The 20,219-nt window shown below is 37.3% G+C and overlaps 1 protein-coding gene across 1 annotated transcript in view; it reads right to left on the bottom strand.

The window, feature by feature from the left end:
* Window positions 1–5,649: 5,649 nt before the first annotated feature.
* Window positions 5,650–20,219, bottom strand: part of LOC121313276 (eukaryotic translation initiation factor 3 subunit H) — a 119,138-nt gene continuing 104,568 nt past the window's right edge. The window contains exons 6-8 of the mRNA XM_041245646.1: window positions 17,300–17,420; window positions 13,828–13,960; window positions 5,650–5,927 (exon numbers count right to left, since the gene is read on the bottom strand). Of these exons, the coding sequence (XP_041101580.1) occupies window positions 5,830–5,927; window positions 13,828–13,960; window positions 17,300–17,420 (352 nt within the window). The 3' untranslated portion in view covers window positions 5,650–5,829. The remainder of the gene's footprint in view (window positions 5,928–13,827; window positions 13,961–17,299; window positions 17,421–20,219) is intronic.

Consider the following 20,219-nt stretch of genomic DNA (forward strand, 5'->3'; position numbering starts at 1 on the left):
CAATATCTGGTCAAAGGCTAGTGGTGGCAATCGCAGGTGGAAAAATAAGCCATTGACCAACATCTGCAGGCATTTTCCAGCCTCTAGCAGCTTCTAGTTGTCCTGGATGAGGCTTGGTTTTTAACACCTTTTCTTGGCAGTTGCTCTCCTGGGCGGAGGAATATTGTCTTTTGTATGTAATGTTTTGATGGAACTGGTGGCAACTTATTGGTCATGTTACGCTTGCCTTCCAATGCTAAGAACAAACATCGCAGCACCTGGTCATGACGCCAAGTAAACCATCCTTGGCTAAGACTCGCCTTACATCCTGTCAAAATGTGCCTTAAATGTTGCAAATGATAAATACAAAGGACATGAGGGATCCTCTCCTACCCAGAGGTTTAGGGTCTGTGGTGATGGGAGATGTGATCATGTGTTGATCTGAAGAGGAAACTGATTCTTCTCTGTTCCATTGTCCATAGGTCTTCCAGCTGATCTTGCATTGTTCCACATCTCCATGCTTAGCCAGGAAAACTGCCTTTACACACCTCATCCTCTCCTGCTTTTGCACCTCGTTGACTACCAGCTTCCTCAGTTGAGCTGGGGCTGGCTTGTGACATGCAGGAGGAGCTGAACTGAGACCAAGACCCCCTCTTCCATGCAGAACTTGCCCCATGATATCACCATCAGCTCTTCTTCCAGTTTCCTTGGTAATATACTGTACAAGCACAGTAATAGCACTGCTTTTAACAGGAACGCTCTGGCTTTTCAGAATACGCTCAGTTATACAAAGAAAAAAGACTCTGTAATTACTTTAAGAAATGAAGGTCAATCTTTAAGACAAATCGCAAGAACTTTGCAAGTATCTGTAACTGCTGTGGCCAAGACAAACAATTTGAAACTGGCACTCACGAGGACCGAACAAGGTCAGGCAGGCCAAGGGTGACCTCAGAATAAGAGAACAAGTTCATTCGAGTCACAAGTCTGCAAAACTAGTGATTACTGGCCCTGAAATACAAGCTCAGCTAAATGCTACTAGATGTACAGATGCTTCAACATCAACTGTTCAGAGGCCTAACTGGAAGAATTGCTACAAAGAAACCATTGTTAAGAGTGCAGAATAAGAGGAAGAGACTTGCCTGGGTCAAAAAACACAGAAACTGGAAGTTTGAGGAGTGGAAGTCAGTCTTATGGACCAATGAGTCAAAATTTGGAATATTTGGGTCCAACCACCGAGTATTTTTATGACAGAGAGGGTGAGCGCAGGAGTTCTGCATGTGTGGTTCCCAATGTCAAGTATGGAGGAGGCAGTGTCATGGGCTGGGGTTGCTTTGCTGGTGACAGAGTTGGTGATCTTTACCATGTCCATTGCAAGCTCAACCAGCAAGGCTATCACAGCATACTTCAGTTAGGCATGCCATTGCATCAGGATTACGGCTAGTTGGGCAGTCCTTCATTCTTCAGCAAGATAATGACCCGAAACACACCTCAAAGTTGTGCAAGAACTATCTGGCGAAGAAGGAAAGTGAAGGACAACTCAATCTAATGACCTGGCCTGCCCAGTCTTCAGCCCTCAATCCCATAGAACTTGTATGGGACGAACTGGACAGAAGAGTCAAAGCAAAGCTACCCACAAATACCCTACATCTCTGGGAATTGCTGCAGAAGAGCTGGGAAGACATGTCGGGTGATTTCCTGCTGAAACTTGTTAACCGAATGCCTCGTGTTTGTGAGGCTGTTAAGGCAAAGGGTGGCTATTTTGAGGCATCCAAGATTTAGAGACAATTTTCTTCAACATTGCTTTGATACTCCTTCTTTTGTTTTGTATATTGTAACATGTGTTTTCATATTCAAGTATTTACAGAAACATGTATAATGTAAAACATTGTCAATTATGGAAAAAACCTAGTTTCCAGCAAGTATACTCAAACTTGACTGGTACTATATGGTAATTAATATCTATATAGATATAGTATAGATATAATATATATATATATATATATAGCGAGTATCGTAATACACACGCCTTTACAAGTAGTATTGTAGCTTATAAATACTGCATTACACAAGAGATTTGCAGTATACTTGGTTATAACATTCAATGCAACGTATTGAGTGCTCAGTTATGCACATTACCCAGGGGTTGCTAAGGTTCTGACATGCGTATAATATGCATTTGTATAGATGAACATTAATTACATGTCAGATATGAGGAAGAAATGGTTAGAATGTTTTGGAATATTCAGTTGAAATTCAACACTCAGCCAACATATATTACAAAATGTATAGAGCATGTTGTGAAGCCTTCATTGAAATGTGACGTGTATTGTTTGCATAATTACACAATGCAACACGAACAAGTTCGAAAGACATCTAGCAGGTCACAGTCTAATCCCTAGAAATTGGCCCTTTTTGCTACTATTAGTATGTCCTGGCTTTGAGTAATCTTAAAATATTGTTTTTACCGATCCCTTCAACTGGCTTTATCAGAACAGAATGGGGAGATCAAGTCTTTGAAATAACCGGGAAAACAAACCAGTCTGGAGCATTTTTATTCAACCAGCTCTTTTTGTGGGTACCTATATGATCGAAATGCAACAAAACATTCGATTATCATCATAAGCCTGGTTCCCCAAAATAGAAATGTAATCAGTCACGCTTTATTTTAAGGGCCATTTTGTAGTTTATTAATTGTTAACAAATATTGTTCATTTTTAGCTAAGGGTTAGCATTAAGGTCAATAAAAACCTGATTTAATTTGCTAAACATTACTACAGTAACAATTTGAACCGATTTCAAGCATGTGATCGAGTGGGAATTGATCAGCCATAGGGCTCTGGTGTTTGCCGTTTTAGCTGGCCTATTACATGTTAACTAACAGTTAACAGAAATGTACATTAACATGTTTATTAGCTGTTTGTTAACAGTTAATAAACAACAAAAACAGCCCTCAATATAAAGCGTGACCATGTAACCATTACTGAATGGGCATTTACCTGCTAAAGACCTGAATCCTGAATATTGTATACCAAAGCAGTTCACTGAGCCTGTGACACGGGCATGACTGCCCAAGGGGTATCTAGCACATCACTGCATCATTCTTCCTTCAAGCCTGCTGCAATCATGGATACAGCAACCTTGAAAGTTAATGGTTACACCCTTGTGTATGTTTCCCGTCACACTTGACATCACTAAGCACATGACAAATTCTCCCCAAAGACTGGCCATACGGACATAACACTGGGAAATCATAGTCCTTGTGATTGGTAACATGTTCAGTAACTGCATTAGCATTCCCTCAATGTTTGCTTTAACAAACAGAATTCCTTGTACTCAGAAATGTGAATTCATGTTGAGGTATGTAGTGGTGAGTATTAGGTTTTTGGAAAGGAGTACCTCAAAATGAATGGGACACGCAATAGGTCAAGCCCTACATGTATACTAACACTTTTCATTACATTTCACTGAAAAGGCTCCAGTGAAAGGGTAAAGGAGTCTACTATAGTACTGTATGGTATACTGTTGATACACGTATGCTGTGGTACATGAAACAGTGTTTTATGTCTCTTGTAAGCATAACATCCACGCATTACAATCCACCTCTTGTTTATGTACTTCTTTGAGTACTGTTAAATTTTTGCAATGGTGAACTACAGAAATCTGCAATTGTACCTAAACACTTTAATGTCATAATTGGTTCCAGCATAACTGTTTGTTAGCAAACATTCAGTCAACTGTAAAGTTTAAAAGAACGGTTAAATCACCCCTTTTGCCACGTTAAATAGTGCAGTTAATACAAGAAAGCCAATGTTGCACATTCCAGATACAGAAAGATTACTTGGACTATGGTTTCTTCGTAGACTAATCAACTCCCACTCTCCATAAAGTTTACATCAAGGATCTCTGAGAAAGAGACAATTTGGTTTTTCTCCTGCCCCGAGCAACATGGACTGGGACTTCACTCTGTGTGTGGAGTTCATCATACGAGGTAAGAAACACTGTTTGTATGAATATTGCTGATCACGTTTGGAGAAATATAGCTTGTTTAACTTTAGTTCCAGTAATACATGGAAGGTCCCTAATTAATTCTATAGCACTACTGTATTCTGTATTGGTTTTACTTAGAACATTGGTGAAATAATTAGCTTGACAGCAAACACTGTGGGAATGCTAATGCAGTTACTGAACAGTTAACAAATCACAAAGACTATGATTTCCCAGCGTTATGTCCATATGGCCAGTCTTTAGAGAGAATTTGTTATGTGCTTAGTGATGTCATTGATGATGTTATATGTGATGTCAAGTGTGACGGGAAACATGCACATAAGGGTGCCGAGTTAAGGTTGCGTGGCTACTTTAACTTGCAATTTCCTAACGTTTTGGACTTTTGCAACCAAACCTTAACGTTACTTATTGAAAGAGCACAAAGTTAGCAGACTTATGTTACTGGATACTCCTGCATCGGGTCAGGTACCCGCGGGTGTCCACAAAAGCGGGTCGGAATGTGAACTTTTTTACGGTTTACAGTTCGGGTCAGCTCCGGGTCTCAATTGGAACGACCAAAAACATTTTCCGTCTTTTCAGCGTACTCATCTGTAACCCTTTCCCAAATAATGTACTAGAAGGTAAATGTACCAGTATTTCCTGCAATATTGCTGCTTGTTTGATACGTCACAAGATCCTTTTATCACGTCTGCTTGGCGATATTAAAAATGTCTGTGGGAGAGGTAAAACAAAAGATAGCGCAGGATTTATATCATGCAGTGGATAATAGTTCGAGAGGTAAATCACAAATGTGGAATTCTACTGAAATCATAGCAAATGAAAATAATGAACATGTGACTAGATTTGTTGCTTGTAAAACTTGTGTGTTTTGTGAGCGACAGCCACAAAACTGGTACATCATCTCTGCGAAAGCACAGGTGTAGCTCCTTTTCAACTGGTGGCATGAAAGGAATGTATTTTATAGTAAAATAAGTAGAGACAGTATGTTACAATGTTAAAATATATCCAGACCACTAGAAAAAGCTACCATGCTGTATGGCCTATTGTATAAACTCAATCTGTGGAGAATGGTAGCGATATCTGTGTGACTATGAGCGAGTCAGTCGATGCATGCGGTAGTTAAAAGGACAAACACTTGCAGGTTTGGGTCGGGGTCTTGTTAAAGGCGGCGCAGTCGCGGGTAAGAGAACGGTGTTGCAGCGGGTTGTGGGAAGGGTCGGAAGCTGGTTGTAAAAATCAGACCCACGCAGGACTCTGTTGCTGGTTCCTTGGTGACTTGAGCCACTGGCTTCACGTGGGGCACAAGGTTGCAGCAGGACGCAACTAGCAACAGGCGGTATTGTACACAATACTTTTAATAGAAAATTACTGCAGTGATTAGTTTAAATATCACATATAATTTGCGTAAAACACAAAATGCATAATATATACAGGACAGAAGCAATAAAGTACTTATCTGAACAAGGCTCTCCAATCAGGTCAGTTTTGAAAGGTCTCGCTTGGTGAGCAGCTTTGGTATACAATATTCAGGATTCGAGTCTTTGGGAGATAAATACCCATTCTGTAATTGTTACATTTCGTACTTGAAAGGGAAATAAATAGATTTGTAAAATGTCTAGACAAGTGAGCCTTATAAAACAAAAACTACTCAGTAAAAGACAAATGTCATGGTTAAATCCCACATTTATTAATTTTCAAAGCAGTTTGGGCTATAAAGCCATCTATAAGCCAATTAACATTTTTAATCACATCCATGTAAAACATTTTTCAGAAAAAAGCTCTTCCACGTCTTTCTTCTGTCCCCTTGTCACAACCCATTATCCCCAAGCACAATTCAGCTCTTCTTCAAACATTGTGACCTTGGAGCGCCTCTGCCATGAACATTTTACCCAGGTTCTGAGAGGTGAACTCCTTGATGTGCTGGCAGTAGGTGTTGATTTGCCCTGAGGAAGAAAGAACACAGAATAAAAAGGGTGTTTCACAATTAGCATCTCCTGTACACTGTCAAATGTACATCTTTAATTTAAAAAACCCACACTAAACCTAGCATAATGCCATTTCTGCTTCGTTTAACTAATCTGTGCTATGACAAAAATGAAAATCTAGGTACTGAAGCAGAACAATTATTAAGAATACTTCAACACACCAGTCGATTAATTTAAAAATCAACACAGCATCCACAATACCATCACCATTTAGATTGTTAAATTATAGGTCATTTGTGTACTAAGGTAATGTAAACTAAAATCTTCATCTGTGCATGGATTTGAGTTGGGTCATCCTGGACAAAAAAACAACCCCCCCCAAAAAAAAAAAAATCTTAATCACACTGACAGAAATACAATGAATCTTGGTTGTAAACCTCCATCTCGACCTGTGAGGGTGCTAAGCAGTGAAGAGCGTTCTTTGGAAGGGTTGGCCTGATAGTTCTTTCACCGGGTCGGAAAGTCGGTGGAAGACGGCAAGACTCCATTGCAAGAACGTAATTGACCCAGAAGGGAAACAATGTGGCAGCCGCATATTGTAAAGGCAGCTGCATTCGTTTACCAAGGGGTCATGCGTGACAGAGGGACAGAGAATCGTAACCTTTTCCTTCGCATTGGTTTGTAGGGAGTAAGAACCAGAGGGACAGTGAAAGCATATTGCTACTTAATCACAAGTGTTGTGTTTTTGTTTGTTTGAAATTGTCTCGTCTAGTCTTATACATTAACAGACAGTTAACATAGTTCTGGAGCTGTCGCTAGGGGCCAGCACGAAACCAGACAACACTGCACCTTTGTCACAAATATAAAACTGTATCAACCACCGCGAGCACGACTGCACGCGCCCAGGACTGGTGACCATTTTGGCATTATTGTGGGACGGATATAACCGTTTTATTATTTGGGACTGTCTGTTCTGTTTATATACCCAGTGTTGTACACATTGGTTTGTACTGCTGGGGAACTACTGTTTGGTCGCCAGACCTAGAAATAAAATAACATTTCTAAAACTGGATTACAATTATCTCTGTCTGCTTCTTTCACACACTGCATCATCCCTACACCTGTCTAAAATAAACCACTTTGCCACACATACCCATTGACATCAGTTTTTGGATTTCTGAATATGAGTAAGAAATTATGCAACCCCCAAGAATCAATATGTTAGTGCAACACTCCATTTCCCCAGAGTGCCTCAGGCTGTAACCCTGGCATGACTAATACCCTGTTCACACTTGTATCGGAACAATACTGGTAAAATTTGTTTCGGTTTAGAATACACTGATATGATACCACTTTCTGTCCTAACTAGGGATGCACCGAATCCAGGATTTGGTTTCGGACTCGGCCCGAATACCTACTTTTTGAGCTGGGTTTGTATTCGGCCGAATTCTTAGGATTTGGTGAACCGAATCCTATATCACCCAGATGCAAATCCATTTTAATATGTCCCTCCAGAACTGTTGTATATAACAACAATAACACGTTTGATTAACTCTGTCGCAGCTCTCAACTCCCTAAATTACTGGTGGCGAATGCACTAAAGTCACGCCGCTGCCGAATACAAACATACCCCCGTATGCAAACGCACTTTCACATCACACTTCTCACGGAGAAAAGTAAACCTGAATACAAAGTAATGGCAAACTGTTGTAGACTTTTGTGCTCTACCTGTGAATGTGTTCTAGAGATCATATTGTGATAAAAAAAAAATTATAATAATATTATTAATATTATTAATAATAATAATAATAATAATAATAATAATAATAATAATAATAATAATAAATCAGTGCACAGAAATATATATTTTTTGTAACTTTACAACTGTCAGACATGCAAAACGCTGTTGAACAATATTCTTTAGTAAATTAAATTACATTACTGTAACTAATGTGCTAATTTATTTGGGAACTGCTGTGTTTTATAAAAATATTTTTAAAACTATTTTGTAAAAACTATTTGCTATGTGTTATACACACGGTGCATTTAAATCAACATGGGTTTTATTTCGCAGGGAGATTCAGGTCACTCACAGTAATTTTTTCCTCATAGCTCTCACATAGGGTTGCCAACATGCTCTAGAACCTTTTCCACATTAACAGTCATGGTGCGTGCAAAGGGTTGTGGGATAGAGCTCGGAAGAAGATTTTTTATTGACAGCCAATGGAGCGGTGACGGATTGAGCTGCTTTGAGCTTACTTTATTGGTGTTAAAATATTCTAAAAAATAAATAAATAAATAAAAACAAGTGTTTTACTCTTTCCCAGAATGTACGACAAATATAACCTGTGGTAATGATGACAAAATCCACTTTTCTGAACACAGTACCAGAGATGGTGCATGTGCAGAAAACAGAGATGCATGTTTCACACAGTACAGACAGGTACAATTATTTTCGTATGAATACGGTTATACCAGCAAGACACTAGTAACAACAACTGTGTGAACAGACATTGCGATACTGTTCAACAATGCCGGAATAAAATGCAATTGTGAACAGAGTTTTAACTCTACAAGCTCCACGCTGTATAATATAGACTCTGGCGTCTAAAACATCAACTTCATCTTGTGCGGTCATTTAAAATGATAGCCTTGCAAGTTGTGCATCAAATGAAAGGGTAAGCTTGGCGCTTTCTAATTATGTATCACTTGTTCTTCTCAGTCTATCCGTTGTCAAGTAATCAAGCGCGAAAGTTGAACTCACAGAGAAGAGATAGAGGGAGACAACGCAACAACGAAAAATACAATATATATATAATTCTGAAAGAAAAAGACTACAAATGCAAGTGTCAATTTCCTAAGGGACAAGACCGCTTTCAAAGTCTGCTCCAAAAAAAAAAAAATAATAATAATAATAGACTGATATGTTTTTAGAAGAGATCAAGAGAGATGGAGTGAAACTGAAAGTGATGGAAGCTCCAGTATAGAAAGCCGCAGTTCTGCTGAGGAGAACGCACATGGGGAGGGATTGGATCCTTTACAGGATATGGAAGTGTAATATTCCTTCTAATTATACTTATTTATATAATATAGTCTATAAAGTATATTATATTAGTTTTTTTTTTTTTGCTCATGAAATAATTACGCGTGCGTTAGCTTGAACAGTGCTGCAGGCTGTATCTCATCTTGGTGAAGACTTGGGCACCTGCACTGATAACATCAGAAACATTTGTTTACATACCAGGCTACGTGAATTTGAGAGAGAGCGAGTCTATGTAAATACCTAGAATAGCTACAAAGGTGTCTTCTAAATAAATAATATCTAAATACATGTATTTATCATATTATTTGTTTATATACTTATTCATGTATTTTATTTAGTGAAGTTGAAGAACTTCCAAGCACTTCAGCAACAACTAAAAGAATAGATATTTTATCTGTTTGTTCAATTTGCTTTTTTTTTTTTTTTTTTTACCAGCTGTTCCTTAGATATTGAAGTTTTATTGTAAATAGTTATATTCGAGTTGGCATTTCTAACCATAACCTTTTTTTGTTTCCTTCTAAAAAGCATTTATTATGTTCTGTGTTTTTTCTAACCTATTATAAAAATGGTGAGTCTAGGATTGTTACTGATATATTTTCCTGAATCCCCAGTTTGTCACCTTTCATTTGACATAAGGCACTTGCATGTGACTCATAGTTATGAAGATTTATGTAAAAAAAAAAAAAAAAAAAAAAAAAAAACTAAAAACAATGAAAACCAGGTGAAAATGGCTTGGAGTTTATAGGGTTAAATCTACACAAACATACCAAGTAAGTAGTTAAGAACTTTGAATCTTGAACCCATGTGAAAAAGTTATATATAGCCATTGGAAACTGGATTATCAGTATGCCTTGTTAAGTTGACTTATTATTATTATTTTTTTTTTTTTACCACATTTTAACAGTTAAATTCTGAAGAAAAAAGCCAATTTGATACACTATTTTTTTGCAGCAGCAGCTACCTTATGGCCAGTCACTGCACACCACTGGAGTGATTGATCACCTCCTTCGTATTATATCATCATAAAAAGTAGCAGAACCAAAGCCTGCAGGCATTTTGTTAACCCCCCCCACAGAATAGACACTGAAACTCTTTCATGCAATATATCTAAAATTGGGAACCATAATATTTCTTACTTGAATATCTATATGACAAACTGTAACTCTTATCCAAGTATACTTTGTCATTGCTTTATAAATCATTTTTACGGGTTCTGAGTTTCTTAATCCAGTTCTTTTATTTGAATATTTACCTGTATAGTATTCATATTGAAGGGCCAAACAGCACTGTATAGAACATGCATGAGTCCTTTATGTTTTGTTATGGAATGCAAATACGCATATTTATTCATGTTAATGATTTTATGTACATACATGTGTGCACACGACTCTCTTTGATTCATGTTTTCTAGCTTTAAAAGATACTATAGACAGAGTTTACTGACAGAAAAATGTTTCATGGATGCATGCCCTCTGAAGTCTAACTACAACATACAATTAAATAAGTGTACTTCAACTTTCTGCCCATACACAACAAGGACATCATTCTAATAAATTCTACAGGCATCTTAAACAAGGAACAAAACTTTAGTAATTCTGCATCTTTTGCAACATTTTGGTCAATTGTAACAAAGGCTTTTATGCCACTTCTCTTTCTAATAACTCATCTTTCAGAGTTTGTGTGAGAATAGTTCTCTGATTAATTAATCTGCTGCTTACAAAGATCAACATAGTTAATTTACAGTTGAAAAACTGATAATATTCAAGTTAGACATCATAGTTGAAATAAGTATTTTGTCTGTATCTCTGAAAAGACCAGAGGTTAAAACAACGTAGCACCAAAATGGTTAACACTGCTATCTGCAATGAAACCTTACTGGGAGAATCACAGAATACAGCCAAGTAACAACTATAAAAACACTGTCGAAGAGTGTGGTCTTTATCAGTGATTTGGCTCGGGGGGGGGGGAGTGACAGAGCATTAGACAAAAGGATTCATTTTTAATGTAAGACAGCCACAATCTAACTTGACTCACAGAATCACAGAATATAGTTGTATTCTCTAAGCATTAGGTCTGTAACATCCAATCAAGTGTCAAATACACTGCAACACAAGCAAGTCAAAAAGTGCATGCACATACACAATAATGCCACTTTCACAAATTCCTTTAAATACAGATTTTTGTATGACTTGTTCAAGACATTGCTACGAACCATGAATTACTAAACTCAGATATTTGGCACACATGACAGATTGGTTTTAATAACTGCTTTAGCTAGTGTGCCAATCCTCTGACTTCCTGTTCCCTGGCCCTTCCTTAGACTAGGAGCTCAGAATAAATCTACTGTCTAGCAGAAAAAAAAGAGTACACAGCAGACTGATAATGTTCTCTGCACTGCAGCAACAGCAGGAGTGTCAGCTGAAAGGGGGTTACGTGTCAGAGACAGCAATCATGTATGACGTTCAGTCACAGAGTATTAAAAGGTGCATTTTTATATGGTTCTGAAAATGAATTTCTAGAAATAGACATTTAGCAAAATTAAAACCCATTATTATTATTTATTTATTAGCAGATGCCCTTATCCATACTACTCAAGTGACATCTGTAGGTGCTTTGCCATTTACTTCTTGCACAAGTATAAATCACTACTGTTCATATTTGTCTCATCTTTGTTATCCTTATTGATGTTTATTATTATTGTCTAAAATTTTATCAACAGTTACTCCCATGATAAAAAGGTTGTACATGGCTGACCCTATTAAAAACAAGAAACTTGGTTGTACAGGGCTTTGTCAACATATTAAACACATCATAACACCATCAACAGAGCATCATCAGGATTACTGGAGATGCAAAAAATCAGTAATCAAATGCAGCACAAATACTCAGCGCTAATATTTACCCTGGTGTCTTGGCTAACTTGATAGTTTTAGCCCAATTTATTCAATTAAGTAAAAACACTGACTTGCCTCTGTATAAAGAACTTCAAATAACAGCAAGGAGGAGTCAACATGGTTACAAATGGTGCACATCATGTGACATGAAAAAGGTGGAAATTAACATTTTATGAAACCATGTGGTGGTGGTTGACATGGGTTTGAATGGCCATTAAGGCAAGAACAGATGGTTGTCTAAATAGTAGGCAAACAGTACTGTATTACCTGGTGGCACAGTTTCTTAATGCAGTGCAGTGGCATTAGAACAGAGTAAAAGTGAAACCAACAGCTTTAAGCAGAACTGCAAGAATGTATTATATAAATATTCCAGTTGAGGTAGTGAGCCGAGTAAAGCAATGTTACTGATTTAGCAGCACATTCAAGATTTATGATTTCCATTACATGAGAGTAGATGTTAAACTTCATGCTGATTTGAACTCGGCTCTCCCCAAGACAAAGCACCAACTGAGACATCGCTTTACAGTAAACTAATGTGATCCATCTGCATCTCCATCCATTTACGTTTCTTTCCATCTGATGATGTAGATACCCTTCTGCTTGGTGTTGATTGCTGAAGTGTACTGCTGGCTCCAGGAATCAGCTTATTTTGCCTCCCCAGTGCATCAGCACACACAACGGCTGCGATGCTGCCTCCGGGGATCAACCACTCCGGCGTCCCTGCATCACCCCCCACCATCACACACTCAACTCAGCCAAGTTTAGAATTTACTCAAATTTAAAAAATAACAACCTGTAACTTAGTCCTACAGCCACAAGATGTCGATATAGCCTCCACAACCAGAAACAATGAGAAATTAAACAATCCCATTATGTTACTTTAACCATTAGAATTGGTCATCCCATTACTGCAGAGTATGTATTAGCAGATTAATAAACAGAATACTGACATTTACTTGGATTTTGTGCAGTATAGGTTATAACAAGCATATACTTTTTATTTCAATTGTAGTCAAGGAAATAAAGAAACAAGGGCCTAACCTGGGAACACATATCGGAGAAAGAAGTGTGACAGGGCAAGAGCGATCAACGCTTAACAGCCAGAAAATACAGTACATGAAAGGTATTTTCAGTAGCTCATTGCTAGCTTCCCAACTTTTTTTTATATGTACATACTGATTACAGGAGCGAGTGTTTGAAGAAAATTAAATGTTGTTTATATGGTTCCACAGTTTTGTGTAATACCATGTCTTTTTTTTTTTTATGTATTGCATAGCAACATTATTGTAGTCTAGCAGAAACGTAATAATTAGCAAACGTTTTCCATCAGCTTTTGCTGATCATTAAGTTTATACTACACTTAGCATGTCTTTGTTCAAAGTTATGTAAGAATTAACAGTATTGTATTTATTTATTAAAATACTGAAACTAGGTATATTTACTACAAAGCCTCCACTGCACATCAGCGCTCTGAAGTATGATATTAGCACATCTAGTGTGCAATGGATTGACCCACTACTTTTTTGGATAACGGATTATAAAATGACTGAACGGATCCAGTGTGCAAAGGCCTTTAAACATGGTTTTATTCTGCATTGATCAGGGTTGTAGTAACTCGTCAATTTTTCAAAAACGTAGTGGAAAGTTTTAACACACTTTGTTTATTCTGCCATCTGTGCTGTGCAACTCTTATACCAATGCTCTGTATGTATATTAATTCTGCACCTTTATTATACGTGTGATGAATTTGAATTGAATGAGTTGATTACTTAGTCTTTTGATCAGTTTAGCTGCAGTAGCTATACAGACATCTTGAGATTTATGACTGAACTACAGGTTAGTCATGTCGTTCTAATTCTCCCATGAATTTCACAGGGATTATTCTTAGAGCTTGTGTGTCATGTGTAGGATGGCAATACTGCAGTGGCTCAATTCCTTCTCACTGAAATTGAGAAAGAAAGGTCACAAGATGAATTCTCACCTGCAATGAGGAGCGTGTCCATTCTTGGAGGGGGTTGGGGCGGTTTGAACATCTTGCTGATGTCTTCCTCAGGTAACGGAGGCTCCCCTCGAGTCTGCCTCTGTGTGTTCTCCTGCTGACGCCTCTGAATATACTGCAGAAAGAGATTTGCTAAGAGTAAGGACAGATCTGCAAGTCGTGTCTTAACCTCAGCCATGCCCTGGGCTTATTTAATTACATCATTTTGTGGTTTGTTTAATTTGTCTACGAGTCATTCTATTTAAACCGAATCAAAATGTACTTAATTGCTATTGGTTACTCTAAAAGTACAGTATATATGTGGCACTTTTAGTATAATACTGTTTTGCCAAATGTCTTCTCCATGGAAGCTGTGTAGAACACTAGTTTTGTATGAAAACCCCCATGACAAAACTTGCTTTTACATACTTGCATATTACACCCCCTTTTTTCATTCACCCGGTTCGGTTTGCACGCAAACAGCACATGTATAATACAGGTTTATCCAACACAGGATGGTTTTCCAAAGCAAATGTATTTTCCATATATCCACAGTGTGCACACAGGAAGAAACTTAGAATTCAACATGTTTCAGTGGGCAAATCAAATCAACATCACAGCACACCAGCTAATGTTTTCAGCATAGCTGTAGCAGTTTAAGCACAACAACAGAATTTTAAAAATACCAGAATAGATTTTTAATGTTATAGGTATATTATTGATGGTTTTATGTAAAGGGGAAAACTACCAATTCCTGAATAAAATAGCAAGCTCTCTTGTTAGTAATGCATCTCTTTATTGTTTGTTTATGTCTTGGCAAATAACCATCATGTAAGACGAAGATTACGTGTAATATGGTTTCTTCATAAGATAATGAACTCCAGGTCCCCATTTTCCTTGGGTCAGGAGAACAAACAGATTTCTACCCCAGAGATCATTGCAAGACAGTCCTTTTTGGCACCAGAGTAGGCATCTTTTCCTAATAAAACCCCCTCCAAATAAGTACTGTTATCCAAAATTTTAAAAAAGACAGTCAGTAAAAAACAAAAAAAAAGGAGGAAGGGTGGACATAGGAGTGTGGCGTTCATCATCTTACAAAGAAACCATATTACAGGTAATCTCTGTCGTCTTACCTTGCCTGATGAACTCCACACAGTTAACTATACAAAAGCATGTACAGAAGAGGTTGGAAGGTTAAATATTAGTAGACGGTGCCACAGATAACACTGAGTGAGCAAATGTAGGTTGATAACAAGGGACATCTAAATTACAATGTTTTATAGAAGTCTCGAAGGAGGCCCAAGTCACAGCATTGCAGGTGTCCTGTACTGGGACAGAATTTAGTTTTCCCTAGTAGCCACTCCCCTCACTGAGTGGACTTTGATGGATACTGGGGCCGATTTGTTATCAAGATTGTATCAGAATAAAATGGAAGTAGTAATCCAGTTTGAAATTGTTTAGAAACGGGTTTGGTTTGCCCTGGGTTTGTGATTTAAAATAGATCAATAGTTGCCCTGATGGTCAGATATCACAGATCCTGTGAATGTAAAAATGCAAAGCTCTCTGGACAATCAATCAAATGAAGGTCTGTCTCTTCCTTAGATTTGTGAGGTTTTAGGTGAAAATTCAGAAACTTTAATCACTTGTTCTAAATGTAACTCTGTTACCAGCTTTGTTAAAAACTGAGGGTTAGGTCTGCAAACGATCCTATCCTTAAAAGATTGAAAATGTGGTGCATTGACTTTTATTTTTTCTTAGAGGGGGTTTTATGAAGGAAAGATACCTACTTTGGTGCCAAAATGGACTATATTACAATGGTCTCTGGGTTAGAGATCTGTTTGTTCTCCTGACCCAAACAAAATGGACCCCAGGAGTTCGCTCTGTGTAAAGTTCAGACTGTGTAAAGTTCATCAGACATTGATGAAAACGGAAGCGGCCATTTTCCCTTTCCGGTAGAAACAGCTAACAAACAAAAGTTAAAATAAAGAAATACACAAATTATGTAGTACCATAAAGAAACTTTAAAATGATTGCTGCTGCTCCAACATCCCCCTAGACACCTTTGATTCATCTCAGGATTTTTCGCTGGTAAGTTCCAGTCAAACTTTTTTAGATCACACCATCAGAAATGTACACATTTGTTTCTCTGTATTAATTCGGTTGCATATTAACTGCCACATAATCCAGGTTAGATTTTGGTACTGCAATGTGTTTTTATTAAAAAAAAAAAAAAAAAATGCATGGTCACCAAAATCATCCTCGAAAGGGATAAAAGGACAAATGGACAATATCAGTGCTATATGGTTTTATTGCATGTGCATTCCTCCTGTGACTTGTTTTTAATGAAATGGGCAATAAGTAATTGTTACTGAAAAGAATGTTCATTTTCCTACCTCACTAGTATTTGCATAAATACTAAACATCCCGACAGATGGATATCAAAGTTTTCTTTGATAGATGGCAGAGTTTATAACTATCAGGTGGGAATAAATGCATTGTTTATGAATCATTTTATCTGCAAGCCTCAATCTTTCATTTTTAATCAAAATACAGCCAACCCATTGTGGTGATATTAAAAATCATGCCAATCAACCTTTCTTTATCATTGACAGTAAAACATGTAAATATCCCTGCAGACAAAGAAAGAAAGAAAGAAAGACCAGGTTTAATGCTCATATCTTGAAGTGGGTCGAGGCAGTAAGATTGGTTTAGTTGTTAAACTATTACATAATGTTTCCTGTGGCTGGTCTAACCAATTTATTAAGTTTGATTTTTTTTTCTCAACAATGCAAAGGACAAAATAAAAGGTTAAAAAATATCAACCATATCTATCTTCATTTAAAACACATTAAAAAGGACAAGCAGCTTCAAATGTAATTTCAATAGATTTTTAATTCCCCTTGCTATTTGACAATGTTGCTCCTCCTCAGTCTTTACCTGGCTTTGTACTCTGCCTTGAGCTGGAAGATATAAGGTACCAATGTGACAACTCTGCATGATGACTTTAGACAGCTCAAAGAAGTTCAAAGCCAGATTTGCAAAAAAAATGACGATTCAGTATTTGGAGAGACATATCCCAGAACCATTCAAAATGATTGCGAACAACAAAAAAATAAGGCCGTAAACAGGAAAACACTTTTACAAACAAAAATAATGGAATGACATTTGAAGCTACTCCAATGAAAACCAAATATCCAAAATATTTGCTTAGAATGGTATCCTCTTATCAGACTATTCTTATCATTGATAGCTGCTAAGCAGCTATATATTACAACAGCAAGAAAATAATGTCCTCTTGGGAAATGTACAGGCACTTCTCAGAAAAGCTGTTCCCCTCAAGGGCTGCCAACAGAGTATTTATAAGGATGTTCAATTCCCAGCACTGTGCTGGCACACAACATCAAAATGTCTAGCAGGAGGGCAAGCGTTGGCTAGGAGGTTCCTGAAAGGAAGCTGTTAGGCAGTTCTCAAGTACCTGGTGTTTCTGCTGCTGCTGTTTGCTCACATTCCTGCTGAAGGTATTGTATTTAACTATGTCCTGGCTCATATCATCCACCCTATCCATTAACAGTTGAAGGCTTTTTTCAAGGTGATTGCTGCAAAAAAAAAGAAAAGCAAATAAATTATACAAGTTACACTAACTTAAAAAAGATAGTAACTATTTGATTGCTGTTTAATTACAATGTCATAGTGGGCTTCAAAAAGATTCCACAATTAACAAGACCACTGCTTGGAAGTGTTGAGAATTGTTCATCCTGGGGTTCCACATGCACATCTGTACATGACTCGATCAATCTTTTTTTTTTATACCGCGCCTTTCATTGTGGACCACCATCACAAAGCGGTTTAATTCATTCACCCGTACTGGATAATGACATTCCCTTACCATTCTGTCATAACAACAGTGAGGCCACTGGATAACTATTTCCATTTGTACCTGACATTCTCTCTTGTGTATAGTGCCTCACTTTTTATGCTTAAATTTGCTGTGCCATTTTCATACATTTTAATATCCAGGGTTCTTGCAAGTTCACTGTCTTATCACTGAACCTCTGGAAAAAGATTGAGTCCCATTATAGATATACAGTAATGGTATATCTGTTGACCGTCTGAAATATCTGTCTTTCCAGCTCACTTCTCTCCACTTAAGTACAGGGTGATCATTATTAAAACACATTTATCTGCACTAGCAATGTATTAGTATAATAATCTAAACCATTCATCAACTGTAACAATCCTCTTAGAAATGTGTCAAAATTGGACTTTTCCCAAAGGAAATAGCTCCTCCTTGCAACCTATTAAGATTAGAAGGGCAAGATCGTACTTATCGGTATTCATACATGCCAACCTTAAAACTTCCTTGGCTAAGTCCTTCATGGTATTAAAGTACTTTCCATTCATTGAGAAATATATAGTTAGGGCATTAAAGATTTTTCTTGCACTAAAATCTAATAAGTAATAAAATCTTCTTCAAAAACACAAGATACCCTGATAAGTGCACATCGTTCACTTCTGTCAGGTGCTGTTAAGCATTACCTCTGAAGACACCCACTTTCATTTCTTATTCCTCCTGGTTACAATAAATATATCAATGTTGGCAGTTTAAAAACTACCATTAAGGGAACAACTGATCTATTCTGCAGACACAGCAGTTTCACCAATGGAATGAAAAAAAAAAAAAAAAAATCCACTTTTTGAAGAGCCTTGTAACTCTTGTTTAAGCGCAACAGACTGTGGGCTGCCAGACAAATTCACCTAATATCACAACAAAGATCAAATAAATTACACATTTTTAGAAGAATGGACCACTTCTATTTAGGACACAACCCCCCCCCCCCCCCCCAAAAAAGAAAAAACACCACACACAAACAACACACAGAAAAACTAATCCCAGACATTGCCACAACTCAATAGTAAAAAAAATGGCCCTTTGCCTTGACCTTATTTTATATTGTCTCAAATGGATCAGTGAAACCTTGTGAGGGAAAGAGACTGAAACACATTACTGTATTTGTTGATATCTTTTGTCCACTTAAAAGCTTAAATAGTTAAAAACTACTTACAGCTCCAGGACATAACTAGAATGGAAGTTTCTGGGGAAACTTCATCTGCGTTGTGAAATGCGAGCATTGATGTTGTTTGCCTAGTCAACTGGTCGCTTTAGAAGTGTACAAGTGAATTCAAAGGCCATAATCTAGTTTTTTTTAAAAGGAATTATAAGCTGTCAAAACAGTCACTTGTTACTGGGAGTTTACTGTATAGGCTTGTCATTTAAACCGAAAAATGATGCATCATACTTCCTCTAATTCACTTATTTTCATTGAATGTGTCAGTGACTTTAAACCAAAATCTTAAAATAAACAATCATATTTTTCTAATTAAAAAAAAAAAAAAAAAAAACACAGAAAACATTGTGCTGCCTCCATTACAATACATGGCCAGTTTTTCCTACTTTCATTATGGCTCTAGCATCTGCTTATGGTAGATAGCTGTGTATTGTGCTTTGTATCCATTTCTCTTTTAAAAGACATGTGAATTGCAAAAGTACCAAACTAGATTATGTATAATTTAGAGGAAAGTAATTAAAAAATAAAGCACACAGTGAGACGTGTGTTGCAGTTTGATAATGTGTATGACAAAAGAACATGTTGATATGGTGTTTCAAGACTAACTGCTAATGAAGCCAGTTCACATTTATCGTTACACAATACATGTAGCTGCATAACTTAATTTAAACATGCACTGTACATATAAAATTAAAAATTGACTCATTGGATTGTTAAGACTCTGAAGACTGCCATTCTGCTCCTTTGATCCCAAATGTTTTAGTGAAAACTGCAAGTCCCTTGCAGTGAATGGTTCTATATTTCATTATAGAATTATTGACATCAATCCGTTACCTTAACAATATGTCTACAATTTGTCATCATTGTGTAATTTGATTATACTGCAGCCAAACACCGGGGTCTCCTGGTGATGCCTTCTCTCAGTGGAAAGCTTAAATCACATTTAAATCACCTGCATCCAAACTCCTTTACTGTGATTTCAAGTTCTTTTTCAATCTGTGTCTTCATTTTTAAAAAGTATCATGAGAGTCTGGGGGCCGTTCAGTTTAATCTCCTGAAACACAATGCTGGAAAATCTACTGCTGGTGGCCCTGCTCCTGCTGCTGTGGACCTGGCTGTGGCTGGGAATCCTCATGCTGCAGAAACCTCTACAGTTTCCCCATTTTTTAATTGCTTTTCTCTCATGCTTTTAACTGTCAATACCCCGTTCTCAATTGCTGCAACAGCCTGGGCAAGAATTATACTGTTCTGGAGTGCAAGACTAAGCTGTGACACCTCTGAAGAGAGATCGTGCAAAAAACAGCAAAACCCTAGAAACTCAAGTTTTCT

This window comes from Polyodon spathula, chromosome 3, assembly GCF_017654505.1.
Source record: "Polyodon spathula isolate WHYD16114869_AA chromosome 3, ASM1765450v1, whole genome shotgun sequence".
Taxonomy (NCBI): Eukaryota; Metazoa; Chordata; class Actinopteri; order Acipenseriformes; family Polyodontidae; genus Polyodon; species Polyodon spathula.